Source organism: Pristiophorus japonicus, chromosome 6 (genome assembly GCF_044704955.1).
Source record: "Pristiophorus japonicus isolate sPriJap1 chromosome 6, sPriJap1.hap1, whole genome shotgun sequence".
Taxonomy (NCBI): Eukaryota; Metazoa; Chordata; class Chondrichthyes; family Pristiophoridae; genus Pristiophorus; species Pristiophorus japonicus.
In genome coordinates this window covers 228,101,934-228,128,668 of record NC_091982.1, presented here as the reverse complement: position 1 = coordinate 228,128,668, position 26,735 = coordinate 228,101,934, and the positions used below count along the sequence as shown (strand labels likewise).

General features: G+C 42.7%; 1 protein-coding gene across 2 annotated transcripts in view; it reads left to right on the top strand.

Annotated features, from left to right (window-relative positions):
• The window catches only part of plod2 (procollagen-lysine, 2-oxoglutarate 5-dioxygenase 2), a 181,640-nt gene that overhangs the window by 141,172 nt on the left and 13,733 nt on the right, over nt 1-26,735 (top strand). The window contains exons 12-17 of one of the 2 annotated variants that reach the window (XM_070883672.1): nt 12,556-12,681; nt 13,920-14,061; nt 15,682-15,744; nt 20,152-20,265; nt 25,053-25,118; nt 26,452-26,556. In XM_070883672.1, the coding sequence (XP_070739773.1) occupies nt 12,556-12,681; nt 13,920-14,061; nt 15,682-15,744; nt 20,152-20,265; nt 25,053-25,118; nt 26,452-26,556 (616 nt within the window). The remainder of the gene's footprint in view (nt 1-12,555; nt 12,682-13,919; nt 14,062-15,681; nt 15,745-20,151; nt 20,266-25,052; nt 25,119-26,451; nt 26,557-26,735) is intronic. The other variant, XM_070883673.1, reaches the window with a different exon arrangement.

Below are 26,735 nucleotides of genomic sequence, written 5' to 3'. Positions count from 1 at the left end.
AGAGGTCCCGGCACTGTTTTCAGCGCAGGGACCTGGCTCCGCCCCCTACAGCTCCTGCTGCGCTGCGCCGAGGGCCAGAGGATCTGCAGGGAGGTGGAGAATCTGGAGGGTTTTTTTAGGTGCACTTTGTGGCGCGAAAAACGGGCGTCCAGGTCGGGACTGCGCCGTTCTAGGCGCGGCTCGAAACTTGGGCCCAATGTTTCTATGTTTCTTAATCATACTCCCTATATTCAAATCTAAATCGTTGATATATACCACAAAAAGCAAGGGACCCAGTACTGAGTCCTGCGGAATCCCACTGGAAACATCCTTCCAGTCACAAAAACATCCATCAATCATTACCTTTTGCTTCCTACCTCCAAGCCAATTTTAGATCCAACTTGCCACTTTGCCCTGTATCCCATGGGCTTTAACCTTCATGACCAGTCTACATGGTGGGACCTTATCAAAAGCCTTGCTAAAGTCCATATATACTACATCGTACGCAGTACCCGCATCGACCCTCTTGGTTTCCTCCTCAAAAAATTCAATCCGGTTAGTCAACCAAGATCTTCCCATAATAAATCCATGCTGACTGTCCCTAATTAATCGTTGCCCTTCCAAATACAGATTTATCCTGTCTTTCAGGATTTTTTCCAATAGTTTTCCCACCATTGAGGTTAGGCTGACAGGCCTATAATTCCTCGGCCGATCCCTTTTTCCCTTCTTAAACAAGGGTATTACATTAGCAGTCCTCCAATCTTCCGGCAACATGCCCAGATCCAGAGGACTGAAAAATGATGGTCAAGTCTTCTGCTATTTCCTCTTTTACTGCGCTACACTATTAAGTGGCCTATCGCTTAATGTGTCTCCCCTTTCCTTATTAGCCCTCCCAAAGTGCATCACCTCACACTTCTCTGAATTAAATTCCATTTGCCACTGCCTTGCATGGGATGTTAAGATAGCTTTTTTAAAAAACAACAATAAACCACGAAAGAAAGTTTCACAGTTGAGGCTTTCAAAAGATTATTAGCAAAATTGAAAACGCATGGAATTGGAGGTAACTTTGTGACATGGTTTGGTAATTGGTTGGGAATTGAAGACCAAGGGTAGGGATAATGGGCCCAGATTTGCCCAGGAGTTACTCCATTTTTTTTGGAGCGACTTGATTTTACTGGAGTATTTTAAAAATCCCCATTCTGCACATTTAATTTGCGTCGGTGTAAATGAGTTGGTTAGGATTTTTTTGTTTGTTTTTTTTTCAAAAGGGGGCGTTACAGCCGTTTGGCCATTTAAGCCAATTTGGACAGCTAATAGTTGCTCCAAACTAACTTAGGCCAGTGTATGTGGCCACTTGTGGCTGCACAGAAAACCCTTGCGGAGAGTTAAGAAATCAGCGCAGGTAGCCAGAGATGGGGCGGAAGGGAAGCACAGAGGACCTTGCAAAGCACTAAACATCTTCACAACAACTAATACAGATCTTGTACTGCAACTTCTGCATAATTTATTCCACTATATAAAGCTTCATAAAATATGCACTTTTTAATATCATTTATATCAGAAAATAAAGGGTTTCATAAAACCATTTAAGAATGAAATATTTTGCAGCAGGGCTATGAACGATGGTCACTTGTGCAAGGTACCTGGGGGTGCCCATGCAGTTATTCCCCAATAAGGCACCCATGGGGGTTGATGGAATATTCCCAACAGGGTGTCTACGGGCATCCATGCAGTTGTTCACTAAGAATTGGTGGGATTTAAAAAAAATTTACCGAAGTCATGATTACTATCAAAACAAAAGCCACGAGCAGATATTTGCTGGTACTGAGAGACCAAACCTAAGGAAAGTTTTCTCTGGTCATTCTCACCTCTTAACAGCCAGTTGCATTGTGCCATTGACAGAAACTTTTTCTAAATCATTTAAAGAAACTCTCCTCTTTTCTCCTGCCCCTCTTTCCCCCCTGATCAAAAGTCTCCCTGCACCAACCTGTTTCTTGTAGCCCTCAGCGCAGCAAGGCAGCGGCCAGCCTGTGCGGTAGGCCACTCGGCCCGGGATAGGGGCGGCGAGCATCGGGTCGTCCCTTGGGCCAGGGATAGGGGCAGTGAACATCGGGTCATCCCTTCGGCCAGGGATAGGGGCAGTGAGTATTGGGTCGTCCCTTCAGCCAGGGATAGGGTCAGCGAGTATCGGGTAATCCCTTCAGCCAGGGATAGGGGCAGTGAGAATCGGGTTGTCCCTTCGGCCAGGGATAGGGGCGGTGAACATCGGGTCATCCCTTCGGCCAGGGATAGGGGCAGTAAGTATTGGGTCGTCCCTTCAGCCAGGGATAGGGTCAGCGAGTATCGGGTCATCCCTTCGGCCAGGGATAGGGGCAGTGAGTATCGGGTCGTCCCTTCAGCCAGGGATAGGGGCAGCAAACGTCGGGTTGTCCCTTTTGCCAGGGATAGGGGCAGTGAGTATCGGGTCGTCCCTTCAGCCAGGGATAGGGGCAGCAAACGTCGGGTTGTCCCTTTGGCCAGGGATAGGGGCAGTGAGTATCGGGTAGTCCCTTCAGCCAGGGATAGGGGCAGTGAGAATCGGGTTGTCCCTTCGGCCAGGGATAGGGGCAGTGAGAATCGGGTTGTCCCTTCAGCCAGGGATAGGGGCAGCAAACGTCGGGTTGTCCCTTTGGCCAGGGATAGGGGTGACGAACATCGGGTCCCACTCATAGCCTGCTGGACGCACTGGGAGGGCGAGGAGCATGCGCGCAGACTCCACTACGCATGCGGACAGCTGCCGGCACTGTTTTCAGCGCAGGGCTGTAGCTCCCCCCCTCCCCATTCCACTGTCCAGGACCCAAGACATGCAGCAGAGCAGCTATAATTGTGAGTACGTTCTTTGGCGCCGTTTTGAGCGCACAAAGTCGGCGCATCTCAGGTTATTACGCTGGAAAAATGAGTTTTTGGAAATTTGGGCCCAAAAAAGGGAGTGTTCTCTGATTGGCCGGTTGTGACAAGTAGTGTTCCCCAGTGACCTGTACTGGGGCCATAGTTCTCACCATATATATTAATGACTTGTATATAAATTCTCTCTTCCTTCATCTAAGTTTGCAGGAAGTTACAAAAGGACATAGACCCTTTGGGAAATAGCAGCGAACCTGGGGACTGGAAGAAATTTAGAACTCAGCACAGGAGAACATAATATAAGAATTAGGAACACGAGTAGGCCATCTAGCCCCTTAAGCCTGCTCCGTCATTCAAAAAGATAATGGCTGATCTGGCCATGGACTCAGCTCCACTTACCCGCCCACTGCTCCAAAGGGTTTGATTAGGGCAGGGAAAATAGAGTACGAGAAGAAGCTTGCAGGGAACATTAAGACGGACTGCAAAAGCTTCTATAGATATGTAAAGAGAAAAAGGTTAGTAAAGACAAACGTAGGTCCCCTGCAGTCAGAATCAGGGGAAGTCATAACTGGAACAAAGAAATGGCAGACCAATTGAACAAGTACTTTGGTTCGGTATTCACGAAGGAGGACACAAACAACTTTCCGGATATAAAAGGGGTCAGAGGGTCTAGTAAGAAGGAGGAACTGAGGGAAATCCTTATTAGTCGGGAAATTGTGTTGGGGAAATTAATGGGATTGAAGGCCGATAAATCCCCAGGGCCTGATGGACTACATCCCAGAGTACTAAAGGAAGTGGCCTTGGAAATAGCGGATGCATTGACAGTCATTTTCCAACATTCTATTGACTCTGGATCAGTTCCTATAGAGTGGAGGGTAGCCAATGTAACCCCACTTTTTAAAAAAGGAGTGAGAGAGAAAACAGGGAATTATAGACCGGTCAGCCTGACATGGGTAGTGGGTAAAATGATGGAATGAATTATTAAGGATGTCATAGCAGCGCATTTGGAAAGAGGTGACATGATGGGTCCAAGTCAGCATGGATTTGTGAAAGGGAAATCATGCTTGACAAATCTTCTGGAATTTTTTGAGGATGTTTCCAGTAGAGTGGACAAGGGAGAATCAGTTGATGTGGTGTATTTGGACTTTCAGAAGGCTTTCGACAAGGTCCCACACAAGAAATTAATGTGCCAAGTTAAATCGCGTGGGATTGGGGGTAGTGTGCTGACGTGGATTGAGAACTGGTTGGCAGTCAGGAAGCAAAGAGTAGGAGTAAATGAGTAAATGGGTACTTTTCAGAATGGCAGGCAGTGACTAGTGGGGTACCACAAGGTTCTGTGCTGGGGCCCCAGCTGTTTACATTGTACATTAATGATTTAGATGAGGGGATTAAATGTAGTATCTCCAAGTTTGCAGATGACACTAAGTTGGGTGAGGTTATCCACTTTGGTTGTAAAAACAGAGAGACAGACTATTATCTGAATGGTGACAGATTAGGAAAAGGGGAGGTGCAACGAGACCTGGGTGTCATGGTACATCAGTCACTGAAGATTGGCATGCAGGTACAGCAGGCGGTTAAGAAAGCAAATGGCATGTTGGCCTTCATAGCGATGGGATTTGAGTATAGGGGCAGGGAGGTGTTACTACAGTTGTACAGGGCCTTGGTGAGGCCACACTTTGGAGTATTGTGTACAGTTTTGGTCTCTTAACTTGAGGAAGGACATTCTTGCTATTGAGAGAGTGCAGCGAAGGTTCACCAGACTGATTCCCAGGATGGCGGGACTGACATATCAAGAAAGACTGGATCAACTGGGCTTGTATTCACTGGAGTTCAGAAGAATGATAGGGGATCTCATAGAAACGTTTAAAATTCTGACGGGTTTAGACAGGTTAGATGCAGGAAGATTGTTCCCAATGTTGGGGAAGCCCAGAACCAGGGGTCACAGTCTAAGGCTAAGGGGTAAGCCATTTAGAAACTTCTTCACCCAGAGAGTGTTGAACCTGTGGAATTCTCTACCACAGAAAGTTATTGAGGCCAATTCACTAAATGTGTTCAAAAAGAAGTTAGATGTAGTCCTTACTACTAGAGGGATCAAGGAGTATGGCGAGAAAGCAGAAATGGGGTACTGAAGTTCAATGTTCAGCCATGATCTTATTGAATGGCAGTGCAGGCTTGAAGGGCCGAATGTCCTACTCCTGCATCTATTTTCGATGTTTCGATGTTTCTAACACTTGACAACCTGTATCACACCAGAGGGCCTACCTGTTGGAGTCTGAAGGGATCCCAGCATCCCTTGGGAGCACTGTATATAAGCAGGCCTCCCATGCTGTAACAGCACTCGAGTTTAAATAAAGGAGCTAAGGTCACACTTGCACACTGTCTACAGTACTCAGTTGCATTACTTTATGAGCATAACAGGAGCAACTTGATTTTTCTGGGGCATTTTAAAATCTCCATTTTGCACATTCAATTTGCGCCCGTGTAAGTGAGTTAGTTAGGATTTGTTTAGTTTAGTTTTGTTCAAAAGTGGGCGTTACCAGCCACCTACGCCAGTTTTGGCCATTTAAGCCACTTTGGACAGCTAATAGTTGCTCCAAACTAAGGCAGCGTATGTGGCCGCACAGAAAATCCTTGCAGAGAGTTTAAGAAATCAGCGCATGTAGGTACTTAATGACTTGACTAAAGAATGTGAATAGGATCAAACAGCTATACAGGACATCATATGACAAACTTCGCAAAGTTAATTTACTATACAACAGAAGCATTCAGGGCAGTTAAACTACAAAAATAAAAGAAGTAAAGAGACAAAACATATTTACATAATTTTTTTCAAAATATCCAAATAAGAAATAGAAATACCTCCTGCTCATGGAAAGATTTTTCATCAACAGAGTTAAGGAAAGTCTTGAGTAAGCTCATTAAAATTACAGGCTACATAGTTATCACACCCTCTCCTCCCCACCCCCCCCAGATCAAAACTCTCCTCCTTCCCGCCCCTCTCTTGCCCCCCCCCCGGATCAAAAGTCTCCCCGCACCAACCTGTTTCTTGTAGCCTCAGTGTGGGAAGGCAGCGGCCGGCCACTTGGCCAGGGATAGGGGCCGGGCGCATCGGGTCCCACGCTGCAGCCATCATCATCATGGGAGGAGCCTACTGCGCATGCGCGAATGCTCTACTGTGCATGCAGACAGCTCCCGGCACTCTTTTAGGTGCAGGGCCCTAGCTCCGCCCCCCAATGGGCTCGCCATGCCGCGCCAAGCCCCGGGAGAGTCAACAGAGAGGCCAGAATCCGGGGACATATTTTGGCACCATTTTGATGCTAGGAAGTAGGCGCATCTCACATGAGTGCGCCGAAAAAACGTGTGAGCCAAATTTGGGCCCTGTATGTGAGAAAGACAAATCGGAATACTTGATTAACGGTGAGAGACTAGGAGACGTGGAGGAACAAAAGGATTTGGGTGTCCATATACACGTCACTAAAGGCTAGTGCACAGGTACAAAAGATAATCAAAAAGGTTAATGGAATGTTGTCCCTTATCTCAAAGGTTGGAATACAAAACTGAGGAAATGATGCTTGAGTTGTATGCAGCCTTAGTCAGACCCCATCTGCAGTACTGCATCCAGTTTTGGGCACAGAACCTCAGGAAGCATAAATTAGCTCTGTGCACTATATCCCTTCCAATCACCAGAATTATACCAGGCCTTAGTCAGTTAAATTATAAGGCAATCTTGGCTTGTACTGCCTTGGGTTCACCAGGTTGAAGGGTGATCTTATTGAACTGTTTAAAAGTATAGAGATTCAGTAGTTTTGATGAAAACAAACTGTTATGTCTGTAATGTACTTATAAATGACTCCACGAGGCAATGTGTTGTACTCAAACTGTAGTGAACTTGGTCCTTTATTCGTAACTACAGAGTGAGGCACAGCATGGTGGGCAGCCTTTTATACGGGACCTGCACACCTATGCAGGTGAACCTCAGGTCTCCCACCACAGTGCCCTCTGGTGGACAGCCTCTGCCACAGGGGCAGGAAACCCCGGTCTCCACCAGTTGCACCCTCTAGCGGCAAGCATAGTATATATACAGTGTAAACCTTATTGATAATACTTCAGGTAACAAGTCTCCATCTTATGCAACTATACAGAGACTACACAGAGAGTATATCTATAGATACAAATAACCTTCCGGAAGCACTAGAGGACCGAGGGTCTAGTGAGAAGGTGGAACTGAAGGATATCCTTATTAGGCAGGAAATTGTGTTAGGAAAATTGATGGGATTGAAGGCCGATAAATTCCTGGGTCCTGATAGTCTGCATCCCAGAGTACTTAAGGAAGTGGCCCTAGAAATAGTGGATGCATTGGTGATCATTTTCCAACAGTCTATCGACTCGGGATCAGTTCCTATGGACTGGAGGGTAGCTAATGTAACACCACTTTTTAAAAAGAGAGGGAGAGAGAAAACGAGTAATTATAGACCGGTTAGCCTGACATTAGTAGTGGGGAAAATGTTGGAATTAATTGTTAAGGATGAAATAGCAGCATATTTGGAAAGCAGTGACAGGATCGGTCCAAGTCAGCATGGATTTATGAAAGGGAAATCATGCTTGACAAATCTTCTGGAATTTTTTGAGGATGTAACTAGCAGAGTGGACAAGGGAGAACCAGTGGATATGGTGTATTTGGACTTCCAAAAGGCTTTTGACCAGGTCCCACACAAGAGATTGGTGTGCAAAATCAAAGCACATGGTATTGGGGATAATGTACTGACGTGGATAGAGAACTGGTTGGCAGACAGGAAGCAGAGAGTCGGGATAAACGGGTCCTTTTCAGAATGGCAGACAGTGACAAGTGGAGTGCTGCAGGGCTCAGTGCTGGGACCCCAGCTCTTTACAATATATATCAATGATTTGGATGAAGGAATTGAGTGTAATATCTCCAAGTTTGCAGATGACACTAAACTAGGTGGCGGTGTGAGCTGTGAGGAGGACTCTAAGAGGCTGCAGGGTGACTTGGACAGGTTAGATGAGTGGGCAAATGCATGGCAGATGCAGTATAATGTGGATAAATGTGAGGTTATCCACTTTGGGGGCAAAAACACGAAGGCAGAATATTATCTGAATGACGGCAGATTACGAAAAGGACAGGTGCAACGAGACCTGGGTGTCATGGTTCATCAGTCATTGAAAGTTGGCATGCAGGTACAGCAGGTAGGGAAGAAGGCAAATGGTATGTTGGCCTTCATAGCTAGGGGATTTGAGTATAAGAGCAGGGAGGTCTTACTGCAGTTGTACAGGGCCTTAGTGAGGCCTCACCTGGAATATTGTGTTCAGTTTTGCTCTCCTAATCTGAGGAAGGACGTTCTTGCTATTGAGGGAATGCAGCGAAGGTTCACCAGACTGATTCCTGGGATGGCTGGACTGACATATGAGGAGAGACTGGCTCAACTGGGCCTTTCTACACTGGAGTTTAAAAGGATGAGAGGGGATCTCATAGAAACATACAAAATTCTGACGGAACTGGACAAGTTAGATGTGGGAAGAATGTTCCCGATGTTGGGAAGTCCAGAACCAGGGGACACAGTCTTAGGATTAGGGGTAGGCCATTTAGGACTGAGATGAGGAGAAACTTCTTCACTCAGAGAGTTGTTAACCTGTGGAACTCCCTGCTGCAGAGTTGTTGTTGCCAGTTCATTGGATATATTCAAGAGGGAGTTAGAAATGGCCCTTGCAGCTAGGGGGATCAAGGGGTATGGAGCAAAAGCAGGAAAGAGGTACTGAGGGAATGATCAGCCATGATCCTATTGAATGGTGGTGCAGGCTCGAGGGTCGAATGGACTACTCCTGCACCTATTTTCTCTGTTTCTATGTCTGCATATATAACACAAACTAATTCCTGCAGTGGGGGCATTGAGAAGATGGGGCACATACTTAAGATTAGACTAGGCCATTGCCAAGTGAAATCAGAAAGTACTTTTTCACAGAGTTGTGGAAATCTAGAATATTGCTTCAGGGGTATGTGGATACTGGGTCAATTGAAGCCTTTAAGACTGAAATCGATACATTTTTGTTCGTAACAGTGTGAAGGGACAGGGATAATGGCGGATAAATATGTTTGAGGTACACATCTAATTGAATGGCAGAACAGACTGGAGGGGCTGAATGGCTTACTCCTGTTCCTATGTTCCATTCTAGTTTAAATGGTTGTCCTATTTTCAGAAAGTTCTTTCTAAATCAACTTCTGTTTCTTGTAGTCAATCCCAGTTCATGGTGGTTCATTTTCCATATAGGTTACAGATATTTGCCATGTAGTATATAGATATTTAATTGTGAAAATTATTTTGCAAGTGTTAAACTCCACCCCAAGTGAAAACAGAGGATGCTGGAAATCTCAGTGGGTCAGGCAGCATCTGTGGAGAGAAAAACCGAGTTAACGTTTCAGGTCGATGACCCTTCGTCAGAACCCTACCCCACCTTTGTATTAATTTCTTGAATGACACATTACCCCCTTTAATTTGTGCAAATTCTTCCCAGCTGTTTTTTGTTCATTTCTCTGATCGCAGTGGGACTATTTTCAGTACAATCCACTTTCCATCTGCCTAACATCGTCTTACATGAGATCTCATCACTTGAATCCCTGCTGCACCCAATGGAGACGCACCATTTTGGTTTTCACTTGCTGCTGGAGCCGCTCTGTTGAATTAACTGAAAGTCAATGCTTCAATGATCAGGGTGATCCCAGGATGCCTAAACTGAGCAAAGCTTATTAGCAGTTTGGCTCTGCTTATTCCACTGGTGCAGTATTTTCCTGGCAGCGCCACATCAATCTAAACTTCTCTAGATCTGAATCAGGCCACAACGCTAGGTATGAGCGAAGATTGAATTGGGAATGTCATTAAATTGAAGTAGGATATGTTTTTTAATTAAATGAATGACTATATTGCACATTAAATTAAATAAACATTTAAAAAGCTTAAGGAGATTAAATTGGGCTTTTTAAATGTTGATTTAATTTAAGCCAGCTGAGGTACAATAAACTTGTGTCGTAAAAGCACTCATGAAATTAAAAGCAGAATATTGGATATTAAACCTGGACTCTCCACATTTTCCTTGTACACAGGCTGTTTTGAATTAGTCACTCACATTAAAGCTTCAATAAATTGAGGATTACTGTGTACAGCTCAAACGATTGCTGTCCTCAGTCAGTGGGTTTAATCCAATACTTGTGTCCACTATCATGCCATTGGGCACTGATCAAAGATCACGCACAGATTCTCACCGCCTTTCTTTTTTTCAAGAGTTAGAGCCAAAATTGTGAATGAATAATCAGTACATTAATGTAACAATACACCAATAACAATTTACATTTATATTATCATCATAGGCAGTCTCTTGGAATCAAGGAAGACTTGCTTCCACTCTTAGAATTAGTCCTTAGGTGGCTGAACAGTCCAATACGAGAGCCACAGTCCCTGCCACAGGTGGGACAGACAGTCATTGAGGGTAAGGGAGGGTGGGACAGGTTTGCCGCACGCTCTTTCCGCTGCCTGCGCTTGTCGTCTTCTAAGTTCCCAGGCAACTATGGCGGTGCGGCGTTCCGGCCTGTCACTGTTGGAGTTGTCCATGAGGGTCCTGATGTTTCAGGTCCCGAACTTCATGTTAACGGAGTGGAAGATGCCTGTGCGCAAGTACTTTTAACGTGGCTACCACAATTTATATAGCACCTTTAGTGTAGCAGAATGTCCCTAGACGCTTCACACAGTCTGAGAGAAACAGTGGTTACCGAGCTAAAGAAGGAGAGATTAGGAGGAATGAGCGAAAGCTTGGTCAGAGGGCTGGGTTTTAAGGAGGGTCTAAAACTTGGAGGTGAAGAGATTTATAAAGGAAGATGAGGAATTTGCATTTATCTAGTGCCTTGCATGACCTCGGTGCATTGCAACCAATGCACAGCAAGGTTCCACAAACAGCAGAGTTAACTAACCCCAAAAATTGTTTGTGATGTGGGTTGAGGGATAAATCCTGGCAAAGACACCGAGACAACTGTCTCGCTGCTCTTCGACTAGTGCCCTGGGATCTTTTACATCTATCTGAGAGTACCTGAACAGACGGGGCCTCGGTTTAATGTCTCATCCAAAAAACGCACTCCCGCAGTCCTGCACTTACATTGCCTGCCAAGATGATGTGCTCAGGTCTCTGGCGTGGGGCTCAGACTCATGATCTTTGGACACCGCTGAACATGCTCCCACTCATACAAGGCTGTAGATATTTGAAATTCTAAACTACAGGAATTCAAAAGTAGCCACCTGCCGAATGTAATACATAGAAACATAGAAAATAAGTGCAGGAGTAGGCCATTTGGCCCTTCGAGCCTGCACCGCCATTCAATAAGATCATGGCTGATCATTCACCTCAGTACCCCTTTCCTGCTTTCTCTCCATACCTCTTGATCCCTTTAGCCATTAGGGCCATATCTAATTCCCTCTTGAATATATCCAATGAACTGGTATCAACAACTCTCTGCAGTAGAGAATTCCACAGGTTAACAACTCTGAGTGAAGAAGTTTCTCCTCATCTCAGTCCTAAATGGCTTACCCCTTATCCTTAGACTGTATCCCCTGGTTCTGGACTTCCCCAACATCGGGAACATTTTTCCTGCATCTAACCTGTCCAGTCCCATCAGAATTTTATATGTTTCTATGAGATCCCCTCTCACCCTTCTAAATTCCAGTGAAAATAAAGGCCCAGTTGATCCAGTCTCTCCTCATAGTCTGGTGAACCTTCACTGCACTCCCTCAATAGCAAGAACGTCCTTCCTCAGATTAGGAGACTAAAACTGAACACAATATTCCAGGTGAGGCCTCATCAAGGCCTTGTACAACTGCAGTAAGGCCTCCTTGCTCCTATACTCAAATCCCCTAGCTATGAAGGCCAGCATACAATTGCCTTCTCAACCGCCTGCTGTACCTGCATGCCAACTTTCAATGACTGATGTACCATGACACCCAGGTCTCGTTGCACCTCCCCTTTTCCTAATCTGCCGCCATTCAAATAATATTCTGCCTTCGTGTTTTTGCCCCCAAAGTGAATAGCCTCACATTTATCCACATTATACTGCATCCGCCATGCATTTGCCCACTCGCCTAATCTGTCCCAGTCACCCTGCAGCCTCTTGGCGTCCTCCTCACAGCTCACACTGCCACCCAGCTTAGTGTCATCTGCAAACTTGGAGATATTGCACTCAATTCCTTCATCTAAATCATTGATGTATATTGTAAATAGCTGGGGTCCCAGCACTGAGGCCTGCGGCACCCAACTAGTCACTGCCTGCCATTCTAAAAAGGACTCGTTTATCCCGACTCTCTGCTTCCTGTCAGCCAACCAATTCTCTATCCACGTCAGTACATTGCCCCCAATGCCATGTGCTTTAATTTTGCACACCAATTGGTATAGTTTTGCTTCATTTCTCCCCCCCCAGCTGTGACATTCAGACCATTGTTTGAACAGAATTTCTGTCGATTTGTTTTGATGCAAGAAAGTTAAAGAAGCACGTAACGCTTTTCTGGTTACAAAGCAGCATATGAATAAATTGGCGAGCAGGAAAATGAGTTATTAAAATGGTCAAGTGTCAACTTTTTTCACTGAATTAATTGCAAAGTATTTATTTTTTGGTTAATCATTGTTTGTCTCTGATCCCAACAGGAGGATAATTGCACCATTGGTTACCCAGTATAAGCGGCTGTGGTCCAACTTCTGGGGTGCACTGAGTCCCGATGGGTTCTATGCACGCTCTGAGGATTATGTCGATATTGTTGAAGGAAGCAGAGTGTGAGTTTTATTCACTTTCATTCTGTATAAATATTATCTATAGCTCACTGTCGGTTGATGATATAAGAGAGTGGTAGAAATAAATAAAACGCAGTTGGGAGAGAGACTTCAGAAAATTACTCCAAAGCACCATCTAATGGCCAGAGCCCAAAACTACACCGTGACGGTTGACGCAGCAAAATTGAATGGAAATGTTGATATAACAATTTAGAATGATAAATGTTGACAGAAAAGTGAGAATTGTCCTGCTTTTCAAATGGATGCAGAAAGATTATCTTTAAAATGTTGAAGGGTTAATATAAATGAGATGTGACATTTAAGTGAAATGTGGTGGCCTTGTATTTGTTGTAGGATCTTTTGACCAATTTGCTCACCTTTTGTGCTGACTATGGCTTCCACAATTGCTGGCAGCGCACCAGTACCCGCCCCCGGTGGCCATTCTTCATTGTGAGCCTGGACGGCGAGTGCCAGCATGCTCTTCTACCATATAGGGCATCTTCAAGCCCAGTCCCGTTCACATCCCTCATCCTCATGCACTTTTCAGCAGGGTTCACCGAATAGTCCTGCAAAGCAGGAACCTTGACTGTTTTATCCGCTTACTAGCCAGAGGTATACAGGCTTTACAAATGTTTTAGCTGCGAAAGTGCTCGTGGTTACGTTGGAGGAGACAGCACAACAAAACATTGAGAGTGGGGAGCCTCAGTACTACTACCGCTCAATTCAAATGACACCTTTGGGATAATCTGTGTTTTTTTTTTCCGAATATAGCACAATTTAAAATCTATTTCTACTTCGATATTGCTACTATTCCTCCCTACAAAGTAGTGTAAGTTAATAATTTTATCCCTGTATTTAAAGAAAAAAATTGTATGACTTAATAATGGCACATAACTAAATAGAAAATAACAAGTCTGTGCTTCCAACACAACAAGAGGCTCATGGTGCTACTACTACAAGGCATTCTGGAGAAGGGGCTATAATCTTGGGAGAGCCCCACTCTTATTACAAGATACTTTACTTCACAGTGACTGCACTGCCACTGAAATATATATTTTACAGTTCATAACGATTGATGGATTGCTGTTAAAGGAACATTTGGACCAAATAGCTTTCTGTGTTTAGGACCATTTTTAAACACTGTTATATATTATTTTGATATGTGCCTGCAGCATGTTTGATGGAACATTTGTTTAGAAATGGTTGTGAAATATTCACATTCTTTGTGATGTACCTTGCAGAGGTGTATGGAATGTCCCTTACTTAGCCCACGTGTACCTTATCAAGGGAGAGGTCTTGAGAACAGATCTAAAAGAGAAGAACTATTTTAACCTGGACACGATGGACTCTGATATGTCACTTTGCAGAAATATCAGGGAACAGGTAAGGTGTTGGATGTATTTTATTTTTACAAAAATGGATTCTTACCATATCCATTTTGGCAAGTTATTTGTGCAAGAATTGATCTCAAATAAAGCCCATATACAAGCAAGACAATATCCTAAAGAATTTGTAAATGAAACCTTTCTTATAATATCAATTATAAGACCATACTGAATTTACTTTATTGAATAAGTAATTTAACTGCACTGACAATTTGCTATAACAATTGTAGCAATGCAAATAATGCACAGAACCCTTCAATGAAATGGACCCTTAAATGATTTAGGATTTTGTGTGAACCTCGAAGTGCATGTTTCCGTGCGAGGTTACTATTCTTTAATGTCCTGTATCAAAAATGCATGTACCCCACCTAAATATAATATGGAAAAAAGCATATTATTTCAATGCTTAGTTGAATATTCTGAAGTAGTATTGGGAAAAATCTATTGAATAATTGAATTTATTTTTAAAATCTTGTATTTTACTTCTTATTTTTGTTGTAACATTGTTTCTGCATTTCTCAAAAGGTTAAAACAATACTCTTTTCTTGTAAAACTTGCCAACTTTTCTGTTTATTTGAGTCAGCCAATAGGAACTCTTCATCATTGTGAACAGGGAATAGCTTGAAAGTAAATTATTTTTAGGGAAGCAGAATATTTCAGAAATTTAAAGTTTGTTGTTCAATGAGTTTATATTGGCATGCAGATTAATCATTTCAGCCAGTTTCTTGTACTGTCCTTTCTGGACCCCATTATGAAGATGTGGAAGAGGGTGTACCACTCCATTCCAATAAAGACATGTTCAAAGTCCTGAGGTTCCTGTAAAAAACTTACCAAAGTTTCCCATGGGGACAACTCTCTCTTGTTTTGTTTCTCAAACACATATTTTCAACGGTTGAAAAACAGCAATACTGTGACCGTGTTTTTAATTTTTACTGTATCTGTGTTACGATTGTTTAAATCAGAACTAAAATGTGCAGATTTCAACATTTTCCATCATGAGCAAATAGGTGGGAGAAAAGCCTACTGACCTCAAATCAAGAGAGTTGGCAAGTACTGTACTACCATTGATGTGGCACTGACTCTACGTGTACATACTGCACCCTATCGGGCACCATGCTCTTGTTTCTATTTAAGATATATCTATTGTCTCTCCATGACCTGTTTGCCAATTTAACTTTTTCCTTTTCGGTTTTGACCCAAAACTGGAAGCGATTGATTGTGTTCTGTCTGTTTGCGCCGTGTTCCTGAGCCAATTGGATCATGTGGCTGATGTTGCACTGCACCTCCTTTTATTAACCCCTCTCTGCCTGTATTCACCACCATTAACTATATTCATGCATCACTAACTTGCCGAGCTTATGTTGCGGTATCAATTGAAGGGGCTGGGCTGTGTACTTTTTTTGTCAAACTAGCAGGTTGTTTCCTGCCATAGTTTTCTGTAGCTTTGCTATGCAACTGCCTGTTGGTGTTAGCCAGGCAAGCTTGGTCAGCGACACGTGTTTCAAACTGACCCTGTCAACCTCTGGTGTCTACTCTTGTCTGTCTCATCACAAGATGTGTTCCAGGTGTTTTGTAAACAAGATAATGAATCTTACCCAGTGCTTCTCCTTTATTTTAGAAAATAGAAAAGGAAAAAGACTCCCCTACCCCGGAAAGTTGCCAAATGTTCAAGCCCCCAAAGGTTCATGTTTGCTTCCTTCATATTTTTTTTAAAAAACCAAACGAATTTGATTTTTCCAACTAGAAGGCTAGTTGTACTAAGTATTTGCTGTACTTGTGTAAATGTATCGTGACTGTTGCCCGTTGCCCAATAGCCTAATTGCCCCGTTATTACTTGGATACTCTGGCAAACAAAGACGGAGATGTCGCTTGAATCGATGGCTGTTTTACAAAATTGACCCAAACAAATATACAAGTTAATAAGAGTCATACTTTTTTTTAAAGAGGGCAAATGTTGATGTCTTTTTGGTTTTGTCTGTCTTACTTTTCTGTGTTTTGTTAAGTTAGTGATTAGAATAGCCATGTTCCCTGTGTTTACGTGTGTAGTAAATAGGACACACAGTGCCTTGCAATCTGATCAAATTGCAAGTGAGGAAGACCTTGATACACAGTAGGGTATGTTGGTACAATGCTTTATTCCATGTGATGAAATCCTTGAGGATGCATAGTAGGGGATATTGAGAGAGTGCCTAATCTATAGGTGAGAAATAATTTTTTTTTAAATTCATGTTCGGAATATAGGTGTCACTGGCAAGGCCAGCATTTATTACCAATCCCTAGTTGGCCTTGAGATGGTAGTCACCTTCTTGAAGCAGTGCAGTCCATATGGCGAAGGTACTCCCACAGTGCTGTTGGGGAAGGAATTCCAGGATTTTGACCCAGTGACGATGAAAGAACGGCAATATATGTCCAAGTCAGGATGATGTGTGACTTGGCTGCTGTCGTTATCTTTCTAGGTGGTAAAGGTCACAGGATTGGGAGATACTATCAAAGAAGGCCTGGCGAGTTGCTGCAGTGCATCCTGTAGATGGTACACACTGCAGCCATGGTGTGCCGGTGGTGGAGAGAGTGGATGTTGAGGATAGTGAATGGGCTGCCACTCAAGCGGACTGCTTTGTCCAGAATGGTGTCAAGCTTCTTGAGTATTGTTGCTATGAGGATGAATTAGAAGAAATTCTGGAATAAGTTAACTTATCCCATCAATGTGGAAGACTGTGAGCATGTGCTATCGGGAATGCTGGGATAAAGCGCTTAAGACCTTCTGGATCATTATTGAATTCTTGGATACTGTGGTTTTTCTACGTGAGGAAGACTTTGAAACACACAAGGAACCCCAGGATACCATGTCTGACTATAATTGAGGGTAATCTTACAAATGTGCAATAACAACTCTGGGGTACTGTGCTTATCATGTAAGTGAGGAAGATTTAAAGAATACATGGAGATACTCGGATATTGTATCTTATTCCATAAACAAGGAAGACTTTGAATACATCAAAACTGAAGACCTGGAGGATACAGAACCCAGAACAGCAGGAATACTACATGTTAACTTGGTTTTTGTTGTAAAGGATCTTGCGCATACAGTAGGAAAGCTTTAGATACACATTGTGATTCTGTGTCTGCCACAAGTTAGGAAGACCAAGGTTACACACTGAACCACCTCCTATCCCAAATCTATGATAGATGTGCTGTGGGAAACGCTGCATTACTTTATTGTACAAGAATGTAACACCTAACGTAAGGATAGTGATGTTCCAGCTGTATTATGAACATAGATATTACATAGAAGAATTTATAAACGTGTATAAACTCAATTGCCTATTGATTCTTGAAGTGGAGTTTCGTTTATACTGCACACCAAAATTCTAAATACAATCTGTTTTAAATTTCATTTTTATTACATGTAAATTTGGCCTCCACATATTACATGCAGCCCAATTACATGGTACACAGTTGAAATACAGTGCGATACACTACACTTGACAAGCAAATAAGCTACTGTTTCTCAAGTGCTGAACTTACAGACTGACCATAGAAGTCTTGTTAACTGAAGTAAAGTTCATTTTCCACAGTTTTCTATTGTAGATGGTGTTTTGTCTATGGTATATTATTAGGAAGCTAGTATTGCATTTATTGACGTTATTTAGACTGTTCTAATTCATAAAGCCTAGCAACTCTCAATTATTTTAAATAAAGGGACTAGGTACATGGAGAACTCTACAGTACTGCTGCTGCCTTTATAGCTATTCAGCGTTCAGGTAAATATCCAAATGCTGACGGTAGGGGAAAGGAATGTTCTAGTTGGAGGTTGACAGGACACTACTCTCTTTCTCAAGCCAGGAAAGGAATCATGTTACACAGTCCAAAGACTTTGAGAACCTGTGTGTAGTTTAGTTCTCGTTGAATAGTGGCGGGAGAAAAGATTTGAACCTCCGCTGTGTTTTAGATTTTGCATCATAATAGTGTGGAATTATAAAGGTATTCTCAGCAGTGTTTGCTAGCAGATATATACAAATGTCAGTGATTCAACCAAATTCCCCCAAACCCCCCATCTTCCCTGCTGCTGCTATTTTCATGCCCTTTTAATCATTAGTTTTGAACCTCCATCCCATAACACAGAATCAAAAACTGGTTCAGTTATATTCTACCCATTCAGTGCACAGCTTTGATAAATTTGTTCCATTATCAAACGATATATTCCACAAATGAAATCAGTGACGGGGGTGGGGGGGGGGTTCGTTGCTGGTGTGACACTGGATCTGGAACTCCCTGTGCAAATAATTGCATTTCAAAATAAAATAAACTTGTACCATAGTGTGCAGCAGAGATGAGTGCAAGCTGTGCTTCAAATGGGCAGGGTATTGAACTGTTGTTAATGTCCTATTAACAGCATGCTTCCCCTTTCATAGATTGTTTTTTCTAATCAGGAATGCAAGCATTTTCTAGAACCTTGCAGACCGCCAGAAAATGCACACTAGATGCATTTTGGAAATAAATTGTTCTCATTCTTTATGATTAGACATAACAGATGGGTTTACTGTATTCCCAGCCTGTGAATTTCCCCGCCCCCCGGTTTGCTTTAATGGACACAAAACCAGTGCGCTGGTAATTATGCACATCAGCAGAAAACCCAGGCCAGCAATGTTCAACAGGATTGTGGTAAATGTGTCAGGCCACTTGTGAAAGGATGACTTTGAGTGTACTAAGGGAAGACTTGTGTAATTGCGCCCATGAAATCTGCTCTTTTATGAAATTGAGGTTAGTATTACCCTCTCGATTCCTTCATTTCCAAAATCACAACGGGATTGAGACCCCCCTTATTTCCATCCCGCCAGACTCTCACCCACCCGTGGTCACCTTGCGCGCAGCAGCGTAAGACTCTGAGAAACAAACGGCAACTCTCAACGATGTTGCACAGTGGATAGAAGGTGCGACTACATCAAACCTGCAACCTCCTGCTAAGCAGGTGGTGGAGGTTGTACCATTGTACCCAGATACAATCAAGCTCTCTTGGACGTGTGTATATACAGCGGATATGCACACTGATATTTCAATGTATCCAGGATATCCTGCATGCTCAAAGTGTTTTAATAATTAATCCATATTACTTGCTTCCCTTATGCAATACTTAGCTGGGTTGAAAGTGTTTTAAGTGATATAGGTGTTAGTATTGTGTTTGCTTCAGTTTACACTGTGAGCTTGTGACAGATTATATGGCAAAAAGGGTAAGTTCAAAAGGTCACAAGTTGTCCTTTCTTTAAAATACACGAATTATACCTCCCTTCATTTTATTTCCAGAAAGTTTATCTTTGTGCTACTCTTTTTTTTAATTGTTTAAGACAAGTCAAAATAACATTGTCTATTTCCAGGTATTATCACTAGATTCAAATGTGTATTTAATGCTTTAAAACAAAACCTTCAGGATCGAGTTCCCTCGAAGATGACTGCAGTGATGTGTTCAGAGTGTATTTTGCATGAAATTGCGCTGTGTGCACAAAGGAATATTTCCTACGTGTGAAATGATATTTGGAGAACTAGCACTAGCTATACATTCTCAGTGAGCACGATGTGAAGTTGGGCGGGGGGGCCGGGGGGGGTGCGTGGATAGGGTTGGAAGAGGTTGGACATCCATACAATCTTTTCGTTTACAAGTCGGATCAAGCCTCAAAATTAATGAAATAAGGAAGCTCTTTACAAAGGGCGCTTTAAGGTACGTGCGACAGACTGAACATGCTGGCATCTAACCTGGTCTGCACCGTCCCCTCCAGAACTGGTTCGTAACATAACCTTGGGGCGATGGGACTGGGGGAAATGCAATCTCTGGCAAGAATTCCGCTGATCAAAATTGCAAAAATATTAAGTGCTGTGGACAATACAATAAGTTTGTATTTTTGTGTAATTCTACATTGTCTGCTGATTAGACTTTTATACAAGGGCATCGTGTTACCACCAACTTTTAATTGTTGGGACACAAACACCTCTTTCAAGAAATACAGTGATCTTTTCCAGTTGATTTTTTAATAGTGCTGTTTTTTTTTTGTAGTAATAACTTTTAAGTAGTAATTTTTAACATTTTAATATTTAGGGCATATTCATGTACATTAGCAACCAGCATGAATTTGGACGACTTCTTCCAACACAGAATTATAATAGCTCACACTTACACGGTGATCTGTGGCAGATCTTTGACAACCCATTGGTGAGTGTTTGCAATTTATTAATAAAGTCTACAATCTTGGATTTACATTTTTAAAGCCTGTTTTTAATCATATTTTTATCCCAACTAATTACAATTATCTATACTTGTCTCTTCAGGTAACCAATTGTGTTCTGTTATAAAGTTTTCATTATGAATTCAATAATTTGAGAAAAATGACTTGATCACAGTGCAGTAGTTATAATGGGCCTGAAATTCCTGCCTCCCCGGGTCGGTACGGAGTGTGTGTAGGCATTGCAAAAGCCGGTTTTCGGCGCACAATGCGCTTGTGCCGAAAACCGGCTTTTCCGTTCTGTCAAGTTCTGGGTCGACAATTATCCTCCACCTCTCGGGAGTGAGGACTTCACATGGGTGAGATTGGGCTATTTGTCCGTCTCTTGCCCAGTGAATGTCCTTAAAACCCTTGCGCCTGGTAAAAGCAGGCGCATAGCCTACTGTTACCAGCGTAAGAGTTTTAAACATATAAAAAACATTTAAAAATAAAATTTAAAAACACATTTTTATGTTTAAAAACCCTGCCCACTAAGGTAAGTTTATTTTAAACCCTAATTACAAAACTTTTTTTAAAAAATCAGAAAAATATATATTTTTTCTAACACATTTATTAACTTTAATTTATTAACTTAAATATGTGGGGTGTTTTTTTTAAATTTTTTATTTGTATTTAGGTGTTTGGGGCGAGGGGGGGGGTTCTCATTCATAATAATGAGAATTCCTACTTACAGAGTTCCCATTATTATGAATGAGAATACTTGACCTTGATTGGGTGTCCAGGCCCACGTAACTCCAGCTCTACGTATGTTCAGACGTGCATGCAGAGGAGGCTTAAAACCGCAATCGCTGGTGGGCGCCTGAGCAAAGAGTAAGTGCGCATCTTTGCTCTTTTCAGACGCCCGCCCGCAGAAAGCCCAGAACCGGGATTTCAGGGCCAATATAGAACTTATAACATGATTGTACTATGATTGTCAGTACTTATGAATATGTAACAAGGCAGTAACTAAGCTTAATAAATAATCAGATGGCATTGAGAGCAACACTCGAATGATTTAAACCTCGATGCATTAATGCCATGCAACACCCTATTTGTTTCGACCTGTAACTCCAACACACTATTGTTTGGCATAAATAGTAGCTAAGATAGATATTTTGATATTTAGTCACTTGTAAATCTTGCTGCAAGTCCACAGTCTGCCAGTAGAGTCCAGTGAAGGTCCACTGAAGACTTCAGGATTGTTACAAGGAGATTGATTGCTTTGGTGTCTTGTACCATGCTATGGTATGGTTGCTATGGTAGGCAGGATCGATGATACAGATGTTTTGCCACTTGTTACTCCAGGCTGTTTATCCACTGTATAATATGTGTCCGACCAAGCAACAGTTGGGTGCATTTATTTTATGGTTTGGCGTACTGGCATATTGAGATCTAGAGTGCACATTCCTCTTGTAGTGAGAAAAATCATACTGGAAAACCTTGCACATTGCAAGGATATATCAGATGAAGTACTGGCAGGAATTGTATTTCACTCATGGCGCTCTGTCCTTTTCTCCACATGTTTATCAGTTATGGAGCTGATTAAAGGACTTTTGTTATACTGTAATCTGGTGATATTTATGATGGGATGTGAGGCTTGTTTCATGGTTCATTGGTTTCATGGTTAAATAAATGCTGCAATCTTCCGAGTGGCTATGATAGGAAAAGAATAAGAAGTTGACAAAATAACTTCAGCCTTCAGAGCTGGGAAGTTATAAAATAAGCTGTAACTGTAAGCCCATGGGGCTTTCATGACCATCGGATGTCTCAAAATGCTTTACAGCCAATGAAGTACTTTTGGAGTGTAGTCACTGTTGTCATGTGGGAAACGCGGCAGCCAGTTTTGCTCCCACAAACAGCAATATGCTAATGACCAGATCATCAGTTTTTGTTAAGTTTTTATTGAGGGATAAATATTGGCCAGGACACTGGGGATAACTCCTCTGCTTTTCTTCGAAATAGTGCCATGGGATATTTTACATCCACCTGAGAGAGCAGACGGGGCCTCGGTTTAATGTCTCATCTGAAAGACAGCACCTCCGACAGTGCAGCACTCCCTCAGCACTGCACTGGAGTGTCAGCCTAGATTTATGTGCTCAAGTTCCTGGAGTGGGACTTGAACCCACAGCCTTCTGACTCAGGCGATTGTGTTACCCACTGAGCCACGGCCGACACTGTTCACAATTATATTTTGATGAATAGTCTGGTAATTTTCATTGTTAAAAACAGAAAGTAGTTTTAACACTTGTTTTACACAAGCGACGCAGATTTAAGGTAATTGGCAAACGAGCCAGAGGTGAGATGAGAATTTTTTTACGCAGTGAGTTGTTATGATCTGGAATACGCTGCCTGAAGGGGCAGTGGAAGCAGGTTCAGGAGTAACTTTCAAAAGGGAATCGATAAATACTTGAGGGGAAGAAAATTGCATGGCTATGGGGAAAGAGCGGGGGGTGGGACTAATTGGACAGCTCGTTCAAAGAGCCGACACAGGAACGATGGGCCGAATGGCCTCCTGTGTTGTAATTCTACCATTACAAGGTTACCAACAGACTGTTAAAAGGCATTTCTGACAGGGGATATTGGAAAATGGGGCCCCTTTTCCCTGAATTTTCAATGTATAGTTCAATATTTGATGCAGTCTCTACATACCGTATACCTGTACTGCTATTGATTAAAGCCTACATTAGATTATCATTTTTTTACGCTTACAGCAGAAATGGTTGGTATGAATTGCAAAAATCTAAGAATAACAGATGTTTGAGCTCTGGAGCAAGGTTTTTACATTTTTTTTAAGTTGAAAAAGCAAATCACAGTTGTGACAGCTGCATTTCAGGGGGACAAAGCTGTAACCATTTTTGGGGTGTAGAGGGGATTAAACCCCATGTAATAGCAGCTGAAATCATATTTTGTTACTATGTATTTTTAAATTATTACATGTCAGTATTCCCGTGCAGTACTGTTTTTCAGCATCTAATAAGCTGCCGCAACTATGAAGAAGTTCCATTTTCACAAAATTAGTTTTGTTTCATAGGCATTTGTCTTAAACAAAGATGAAAGCATGAACTTCCACTCCATTTTAGGAACAATTTTCTTTCTTTCTTTCTCCCTGTAGTTTGCACACTGGTTATAATTTGCAACAGTCACTGTTTAATACAAACCGCTTCGGCTAGATGTGCTGCATTTAATCAGTATCTGTGGAGTGGAGCACAGAGAATCAACATATTTTCGTAATGAGAGGGTGGGCGAACCAGATGTGAAGCTGTAACATTACGATTGTGGGCTCAACGACCAATTAATTTGCTGTCCTGTGGGGTCTGGCTGAGGCAGGGAAGAAAAGGAAAAATTGTGAAGTTAAAAAGTAATTCATATTAAAAGAACTGAGTATAATGTTACACCACATTATAATTTATTTGCATGTATCTTTTAGCACAGTATTTAATATCCTTTTGGGAAAAGCATTTATACAGCTGCATATTAAAACTGAAGCAAAAATCGCATGGTGAGACTGTGGGGCGATTTTAACCCTATCCACCCATCAGAAACTGGGCGGGTGAGCAATTAAAATGCCCCGAGTTACTGATGCCAGGATCACACCATTGGCAAGATTTTAACCTGCTTTCCTGAGCAGGCAGCAGGGACACCCACCCAAAGCTGGTGGGGTCCATCTTTATGCATGTCGCATCCCGATGACATCATCGAGACCTGACTGTAATTTGAGTGGGGACGGTGCAGCTCCCCGCCAGACCGGCCCGGGATGGAAGGGGTTCAGCCCCAGGAGAGGCCAACAAGGATTAGTGTTTTTATGAGGTCAAGAGGAGTACGAGTGCTCCTTCAGGCCCCACAAGGAAAGCTTAGGCCATTTGTATGGCAAACCCAACCCCCCTCACCCCCTGCACCTTCCACCACTCTACAAGATGCCCCCAGAATCTGATCCCACCATCTACCTTGTGCTGGTGGGCAGCCACGAGCCACAGGTGGGCAACTGCTGCTTGGCCAGTCTAGGAGATGGACCAATGGCATGTTAATGAGGCCCGGGACTTAAAATAGCCTCAGGCCAGATTTCTGCAGCAGTGGGTATCCCCAACTCGCCTCACCAACTGCAGTTAAAATCCAGGCCCTTGTGGAACCCACCACATTGTAATGGGGGTACCAATTCAAAGTTCATACTATCGCTGCAACCACCTGGAAAGGGAAGGTTGAGGGAATGGGTTTTCCCTCTTTGTTCCCCACTCATTCCTACAATTTTTTTTTGCAATAGCTTCTTTCCTCTCAACTCCAAATTGTGGAATTGGCTCTGATGTCTACATCCTCTCTCCCTCCCAGCTCTTTGTGCATGGTTACATCTCTGGATTATGCCATTATTATAGAGGGTTCACTATCCGTTAGTTTGCTCACAGCTGGGGTTTTGCTGAGCAATGGAGTGGTGAGCTGAACTAGGGTGTTGCATTCTGGAGCGGCATCTGTTACAGACCGGGCACTATCCTCCAGCGAGAGGAAATTGGAGGGAGAGTCTCCTGCCTGCATCATCAACTGAGATGTTGCATGGCAGATCAGACCGAGGGAAGGAGGTGGCGGAAATGAGAGGGAGAGTAAAACTTTAAAGCAGACTGGTACATTCATGCAGATAAACCCTGATTCTGTCCATAATGTTGCCTGCTGTGTAACTCTGCCGTCTCAGAGGCATGAGCTGCCTTCATCATCTGCTTTAACCCAGATGATCACTATTTATATTTTGCAGGATTGGAAGGAAAAATACATTCATCCAAACTATTCCAAAATATTCACAGGGCAGGTGGTTGAAGAGGTATGTAATGGTTTCCTCAGAGTAATCAAAGCAGTGTCCATTCAAACACTTGCTGTTCCTTACAGATTCCCAGATGGTAATCATTGAAAGCTGTTGGAACTTTTCCATTCACTTAGGCAGCAGCCAGTTTGTCTGTCTATATTAAGTCACATAGCTCTCTCCACAGTGCACAGTATATTCCAGACACACAACCACCCAGCATCTCTCCGGCAGTACATTATAAAAGTTTTCTAATACGACCGTCTAACCCTTGAAAATTATATCCCGCTTATCTAAACATTCAGGTCAGAATATGCGTTACTATTATCGAGGGTCTCGCTAGGGCATTTCAGGGGGCAGTTAAGAGCCAACCACATTGCTGTGGGTCTGGAGTCACATAGCGGCTAGACCGGCTAAGGACGTCAGATTTCCTTTTCTAAAGCACATCAGTGAACCAGATGGGTTTTTACAACAATCCAGTAGTTTCATGGTAGCCTTTTATTCCAGATTTATTTAATGAACTGAATTTAAATCCCCCAGCTACTGTGGTAGGATTTGAAAGCTTGTCTCTGGATTGTTAGTCCAAGCCCCTGGATTACTAGTTCAGTAACATCACCACTATGCTACTGTTCCTGTATTGTTTCTTGGTCACGTCTCATTTCGAGCATCTCGCATTCATTGTGATGCTGTAACTAAAATCCTACGACTGGGATTTTCCACATCAGCACTCCTTACCACGCAACTGGTTTGCGTATCAAGAAATTGCCCACGCACAGTCCAGTGCCGTGGACTTTGGGCGGTGTAGTTTTATGATCCGTGCTTCCGATGTGTGCCAGGAACAATCTATTGTTTTTCCACAGTAACCCTGCTGTATATCTGAGATTTCCTTGTGTTAACAAACAGGTGAACATTCTGGTAAAGGAAAATGGGCATGTGGCAAGGGGAAATAAAGCCTGTATGTATTAGATAGAGAAACTTGTACATCATAGTGTCTGTCACACAATACCATACATCTTCAAGCCACAAATCACTGTCCTTTTTATTATCCTACCACATACATCACACCATCTCTACTGTGCTTAGGATCCCTGCTGCATTTCAGTAAGAAAACAAGAGCTATTTTAGAATAATCTCCAGATAGTACAGTAATATATAATTGACGCATGCCCGGCATTAAGCTTTTGCAATAATTCGGTCTCGCAGGTCTGATTGTAAACTGCTGTTACTTCACTGGATTATTCTGTCATTTTGTTCCGTGAAGAGTAATTTGCTCCTGCATCCAATGGGCAACGCAGCCAATATTTCTACTTCACCGACTTAATGCGAACTTTGTTTCTTTCTTAAAATTTGGCAGCCGTGTCCAGATGTCTTCTGGTTCCCCATATTCTCAGAGACAACATGTGATGAACTCGTGGAGGAAGTCGAGCACTTTGGCGAATGGTCTGGTGGAAAGAATGAGGTGAAACCTTGGCTTGGCTTGCAATAGTTCCATTCGGCTGCCCCTCTCTCTCCCATCTTATTTATATATTTTAAAAAGCGAGTATCAGAGTGGATAGATTTTGCTTCTGTGTTATTTTTTGTAAAAAAGGGAATGCTTATTTTTTATGTAATCTTTCTGTTCCTCCCCTCCCTCCACAC